This window comes from Prionailurus viverrinus, chromosome D1, assembly GCF_022837055.1.
Source record: "Prionailurus viverrinus isolate Anna chromosome D1, UM_Priviv_1.0, whole genome shotgun sequence".
NCBI classification, from domain to species: domain Eukaryota; kingdom Metazoa; phylum Chordata; class Mammalia; order Carnivora; family Felidae; genus Prionailurus; species Prionailurus viverrinus.
In genome coordinates, this window is record NC_062570.1 from 64,638,837 (window position 1) to 64,645,724 (window position 6,888).

The following is a 6,888-nucleotide window of genomic DNA, read 5'->3' on the forward strand; positions in this document are numbered from 1 at the left end:
TAGTTAATATGTATATTTTTTGTTATTGCTGTGTCCTTGGGACTGATTCCAGTTTTCTTTCTCTCTGGGACAGCAGCATTAATACCCCTAATCTATACTGGAAGATGCCCTGAGTTTAAATTAAATTGATGCTCCACTGAGTGTAAAACATGAGAGATCCTGCTACTCTAAGTCTGGACTCCACTGAAAGAGCCCATCCTTCACAGCTTGAAGAAAAGGAATGGATGTGGCACTGCACAGACGCCCCTCTCTCCTCCCCAGCCTTACTTCCTCCCCTTCTATTCCTGACTCCAAATTCTGCCACTTCCTCCAATGGGCCAAACATACACCTTTCCTGCTTTTGTGCCTTTGCACAAACTCTTTCCTCTGCCCAAATTGGCCTTCCCTCCTTCTCTCCTGATGGACTCCCCTTTAGCCTAAACAGCCCAGCTTGACTTATCTTTCAGAATCCTCTCTGTAGACCTCCCCAATCCCCTTGTCCTTCCCTATGCATTTTATGTACAACTCTGTCATTCAGCTTCTCACATTCTAACTTCTCCCCCTGTGAGCCCTTTGAAAAGGCAGCATGTGTCTCACTCATGATATGTATATCCCCAGCAACTATCACAGTGTCTAGCACTTATTTGGTGCACATTAAAAAATGTATGGGTGATTTGTAGTATATCTTGAAATCTAGAATTCTAATACCTCCAGCTTTGTTCTTCTTCTTTATTTACTTATTTATTTTTTGAGAGAGAGAGAGAGACAGAGTAAAGCAGTGGAGGGGCAGAGAGAGAGGGAGACAGATCCAAAGCAGGCTCTAGGCTCTGAGCTATCAGTACAGAGTCCAATGCAAAGCTTGAACTTATGAATTGTGAGATCATGACCTGATCTGAAATCAGATGCTTAACCAACTGAGCCACCTAGGCATCCCTTCAGCTTTGCTCTTCTTTCTCAAGATTGCTTTGGCTATTCAGGGTCTTTTGTGGTTCCATACAAATTTTAGCATTATTTGTTCTAGCTCTATGAAAAATGTTGTTGGTATTTTGATAGGGATTGAATTGAATCTGTAGATTGCTTTGGATGGTATGGACATTTTAATAATATTAATACTTCCAACCCATGAGCATTGGACTATCTTTCCACTTGTTTGTGTTGTCTTCAATTCCTTTCATCGGTGTTTTAGTTTCAAAGTACAGGTCTTTACCTCCATGGTCGTGTGACCATGCTAGGTATTTTATTCGTTTTGGTGTAATTGTAATGGGGATTGTTTTCTTAATTTTTCTTTATGCTACTTTGTTATTAGTGTATAAAAATGCAACACCTCTCTGTATATTAATTTTGTATCCTGAAACTACTGAATTCATTTATCAGTTCTAATAGTTTTTTGGTAGAGTCTTTAGGGTTTTCTCTATACAGTATCCTGTCATCTGCAAATAGTGAAAGTTTTATTTCTTTTTACCAGTTTAGATGCCTTTTTTTTCTTTTTTGTTTGATTGCTACAGCTAGGACTTCCAGTACTATGTTGAATAAAAAAGTGGTAAGAGTGGATATTCTTGTCTACTTTCTGATCTTAGAAGAAAAGCTCTCAGTTTTTCACTATTGAGTATCATATTATCAGTGAGTTTGTCATATATAGCCTTTATAATGTGGAGATATATTCCCTCTAAACCCCAAAAAGTGTGGTACAGATACAAAAATAGACCCATGGATCAATGGAACAGAATAGAGAGCCCAGAAATAAACCCATGCTTATATAGTCACTTAATCTATGACAAAGGAGGCAAGAATATGCAAAGGGGAAAAGACAGTCACTTCAATAAATGATACTGGGAAAACTGGACTGCTACATGCAAAAGAATGACACTGGACCACTTTCTTATACTGTGCACAAAAATAAACCCAAAATGAATGAAAGACCTAAATGTGAGACCTGAAACCATAAAACTTCCAGAAGAAAATATAGGCAGTAATTTCTTTGACATTGGCCTTAGCAACATTTTTCTAGATATGTCTCCTCACGCAAGGGAAACAAAAGCAAAAATAAACTCTTGGGACTACACCATAATAAATTTTTGAACAGTGAAGGAAACCATCAACAAAACAAGAAGGCAACTTATGGATGGGAGAAGATATTTACAAATGATATGTCCAAAAAGAGGTTAATATGCAAAATATATAGATAACTCCTATAATTCAGTACCAAAAACTCCACAAATAATCCTATTACAAAATGAGCAGAGGACCTGAATAGACATTTTTCTAAAGAAGACATACAGATGGCCAACAGATATAAGAAAGGATGCTCAACACCACTAATCATCAGGGAAATACAAATCAAAACCATAATGAGATATCACTTTACACCTATAGAATGGCTAGAATCAAAACCACAAGAAATAACAAGTGTTGGTGAGGATGTGAAGAATAAGGAACCCTTGTTCACTGTTGTTCACTGTTAGTGGGAATGTAAACTGGTGCAGCCACTGTGGAAAACAGTACTGAGGTTCCTCAAAAAATTAAAATTAGAAATGCCATATGATTCAATAATTCCACTAAACTCCAAAGAAAATTCCAAAATTCCAAAGAAAACAAAAACATTAATTAATTTGAAAAGATACATGCACCCCTATGTTTATTGAAGCAGTACCTACAATAGCCAAGATACGGAAGCAGCCCAAGTATCCATCGATTGATGAATGGATAAAGAAACTGTGGTGTGTATGTGTACACATATATAATGGAATATTATTCAACCATAAAAAAGAATGGGATTTTGCCATTTTGTGACAACATGGATGGACCTAGAAAGCATTATGCAAAGTGAAATAAGTCATAGACAAATACCATATGATTTTACTTCTATAGGGAATATAAAACACAAAACATATGAATAAACCAAAAAAAAAGTCTCTTAAATACAGAGAACAAATTGGTGGTTGCTAGAGGGGAAGCAGGTGGAGGGGATGGGAGAAATACATAAAGGGGATTGAGAAATACAAACTTTCAGTTCTAAAATAAATAAGTCATGGAGATGAAAAGTACAGCATTGGGAATATAGTCAATAATATTATAATAACATTGTATGGCAACAGATGGTGACTACACTTACCATAGTGAGCACTGAGTGTTGTATAGAATTGTGAATCAATACATTGTACACCTAAAACTAAAATAACACTGTATGTTAATCATACTTCAGTTTTAAAAATAAAAGAATGTATATGGATGAAAACCAAAGCATTCTCTTTGTTTCTTCTTCCTACAGAAACGATGACTATTGGTAAAAGGATTGTTTGTGCTGAGGACACAGTGGGACAACCACCTTACAAAGATCTTAAGTAACTTTTCCCATCCAACAACACCCGGACGACTGCAGTGACCAAATGCTGAGCTGTAACCACAGCAATAACTGGCCCTCTTTCCATATTAGGTTTGGTGAATATGAATGGCCTGGCCATCCTCAAGTGGCCTAAGGTGGTGTGCTGCAGGGGAAGCATGACTGTCATGGCCAAGAACCAAGATTGGACTGTGGAAGAAACCACCTGATGTAGTGAGAACACTAAGAGTACCCTAGAGCACTGGGATTCTTAGTGATTAACACGAGGCCCTTGGTGATGGGGTCATAGCACCTGCTCTGGCAATGTCACTCTGACATGATGTTATTTGCTTGAATGCCCTGGAAGGACAGAATAGTTAAAAATATATCCAGGTGCTAAATAGGCAGCAGATCTAATTCATACTGGACTACCTTTGAGCTAATAACTGTCTTCAGAAAATAATTTTACCCCAAGAAGTGCTCCAGCTTTGCAAGGAATAGACCCAGGAGAGTCAGAGGATAAACAGGCTGTTCCCCTAGAGAAAATCTAGTGCAAGGAGGGCTAATTCACAGCAAATTCACTGCCCCCTCCCATGCACATGGCAGAGAGTACCAGTTGATCATAGATGTCTCTTGTGCTGCACCTAGATTCTGAGGAGCCAGAATCCTCAACAGTGTTTTCTAGATGGCCAGCAGCCACTTCCTTGCAACTGGTGTTGACATTAGAATGAAAGTTAATTGCCATCTGTCTCTGTTAGGGAGGCAAGCATCTCAATGGCATAAGCATTCTGGACTACCCTTTCAGGGCATATTTGTCCACCAGGGGAACGGCGTCAAGAACAGGTGTACCATTGTGTGAGATGAGTTGATGGAGAGGTAACACAACCCTCCCCTGAGAAAGGCACAACTTTTGGGCCTTCTTGGCCTGAGTGCTTTCTGGGGTATTTCCATATGCAACAACCCAGGGGCATAGCCTTGGGAAGCCACAGACAGGTTTCCTTTCACTTCCAGACACATATATCACTTTCACAGCACTTGGGGAATGGAAATACCTACAAGAGTGAAGGTCAAGGGCTCTCCCCGGGTATCTCATTCATTACTCAGCTTTTCCTTTGTGACCACATCAGCCAACCCACTGCCAGCTCTGCTCCTCATCCTCATTGCTTCTGCCTCCATACAAATGAAACCAAAGGCCTTAGCATACCTTGGGGTGGGGGGAGGAGGTGGCTGTTACCTAGTGGTCCTCTCTCTCCCATCATGGGTGCAAGGTAATTGGGTATCCCAACCACACATTGCACCACTTCTCCAAGATAACATCCTGGGAAGCTCATTATCTTTGTCTGAATTAACATTTCACTATGGGGCTAACTGGGTAGAAGCAGGATCATTGCATGTCTTCAGAAAGTTCTTATTGCCACAGCTGCCTGGTGTAAGAAACTCTACACTGATTTCACATCTAAATAGAGGCCTTTGGTTCTGTAAGGCAGTGTTAACCACACTTCAGCTTCACGTGTTCCCCAGCCTGCCTAGTCCATTTCCATCTCTGATTGGCTTTCAACAACCGGGATCCAAAGAGAACCCAAGGTTCTGCCTGCATCCGATGACATGAGAATTCAACTTTCCTTGCCCAAGGTTCCACTCTGACTCTTCCTCCCCATTCAGACATCCTCCACCATACCAGTGTTCCAAACCAAAGCATGAAGGACATGTGCCAACTGGATAGCCAGCAGATATACTGTCTATAGAGCCAGGCAGATGAGCCCAGAAGAATGGTCCCAGAGAAAACAGACTGGCCACAGCAGATATCAGGCAGCCATCCCAATAAACTTTGACATGTCCTTGGCACTGAGAACCTGGGTAGGAGATCCTGGGGCAGCTGTGCCTATTGTCCCCCCCACCCACCCACCCAAAGATCTTCCTGCCCAGAGAGCTAGCATCCCTGGGTACTACTGAGTATGTTACTGGCTTATTGATATGAAACAGAAGGTGGCTTTGTAGGAGCCAGCAGGCAAAGAAGCCTGTCTGCATGGCAGGCAGGTGGCTTTGTGTCTAGAAAGCTTTATCTAGCCAGTCCAGCTGTGGCCAGAGGCCATTTTGAATTTGAACTCCCTGAACCCATCAGCAACTCTGCCTCTGTTCTCTTGCATTCTGTTTGGTTTCCCTTTAGTTTCCTAGTAAATGTTCCTTTTGAAAAACTCCAACCTTGTCTCATTGAACTTGAAGGGAAGGGGATTCTCCAGCCTCTTTTCCAAGATGGAAAAGGAAATTAACATACCTTGAAAAAATGGAAATGGCAGTGAGAGGGTCAGATATTGGGAGAAGACCTTGGGAAAAGCTGGTGCCAAAAGATGGGAGAGGCCAAGTGTCTCCCCTACCCACCTGGCACTGATTCTCAGCCCCTTCCTCTTGCTGCCTTTGTCTTCAAGCTGATGTACCTTGGATGTGTGTAGCTACCTAAGCTTCTCCCCTCCAGTGAGCTGAGCACATTCAACGGGTGATATGCTGTCCAGGAAGTACACTGGTACACAATCAGAGCAGGAATAAGGGAGAGAGGGATAGGCGTGGTTTCTACAATGTGGATGTTTTCAAAATGCTCCAATTATCATGACTCTAAATGGAATGACTTAGTCCTCATGACCATTAATAGAACTAAATTGCATATGAAAATAAGAAAGTTATGCATGTTTTCATACTTAAGCCAAGGAGACTGACAAAAGATAGATGTGGAAAGCTATCTTCATGGCCATCCTGTCCTGCAGTGGTGGATGTCCCAGTATTTTGCGTAACAAAATACAAAGCTTACTGATTTATAGGGGAAGTTATTACCCCTCATGGTTATGTGAGTTGTCTGGGCTTGGGTGATTGCTTTCTCTTGGAGTCCCATGGTTACTATCAGATGGCAGCTGAAGGTGGCATCATCTCAATGCCCGACAAGGCAGAATATTTATGATGGGTTTATCACTTACATGTCTGGCTCCTTCACTGGGATAACTGGAACAGCTGGTTGCTGTTTGGGCTTCTCCATATAATCTCTCCACATGATTAGTTTGGGCTTCCTCACAACATGGAGGTCTCAAGGCAGACTGTTTGCATAGCACTGGCTTCCCCAGAGCTAACATTCCAAGAGGTCCCAGTAGATGCTGCAAGGTTCTTCTAAATAACATTTGAAGTATCACAGAGTCATCCCTGCCACATACTACTGGTCAAGAGCAAGTCATCAGGCCAGCATAGATTTGGGGGAAGAGATTACACAAGAATGGACTATCAGAAAGTGTGGCTCATGAGGGCTACTTTGGAAATAGTGGGGTTAGGAGTGGAGAGGGAGGTGTCACTGAATCAGAAGCCTTCCTGGATAGCTCGTATTTTAAAAGCACATGTAAGTCTTAATACATACAATGGGGAGGGGGGGGTGAGTGTGGTAGTAATAAAGGGCAGAGGAGAGGGGGAAGGGCTATCCATGGACACTTAAATAGAGCAAAATCTAATGAAAAGCAACTGGTTATCACTGATGCAGAGCCTACCATAAAACAAGAAACTTTGGAGTAAAAATATGATTATCATCATCCTACTGAGAGCTCAAAAGCTTAAGT

General features: G+C 41.5%; 1 protein-coding gene across 2 annotated transcripts in view; it reads left to right on the top strand.

The window, feature by feature from the left end:
- Window positions 1–5,206, top strand: part of SYT9 (synaptotagmin 9) — a 199,373-nt gene extending 194,167 nt beyond the window's left edge. For both annotated transcript variants that reach the window (XM_047823863.1, XM_047823864.1), the window contains one exon: window positions 3,248–5,206. In XM_047823863.1, the coding sequence (XP_047679819.1) occupies window positions 3,248–3,256 (9 nt within the window). In that variant the 3' untranslated portion in view covers window positions 3,257–5,206. The remainder of the gene's footprint in view (window positions 1–3,247) is intronic.
- The last annotated feature ends 1,682 nt before the right edge of the window (window positions 5,207–6,888 follow it).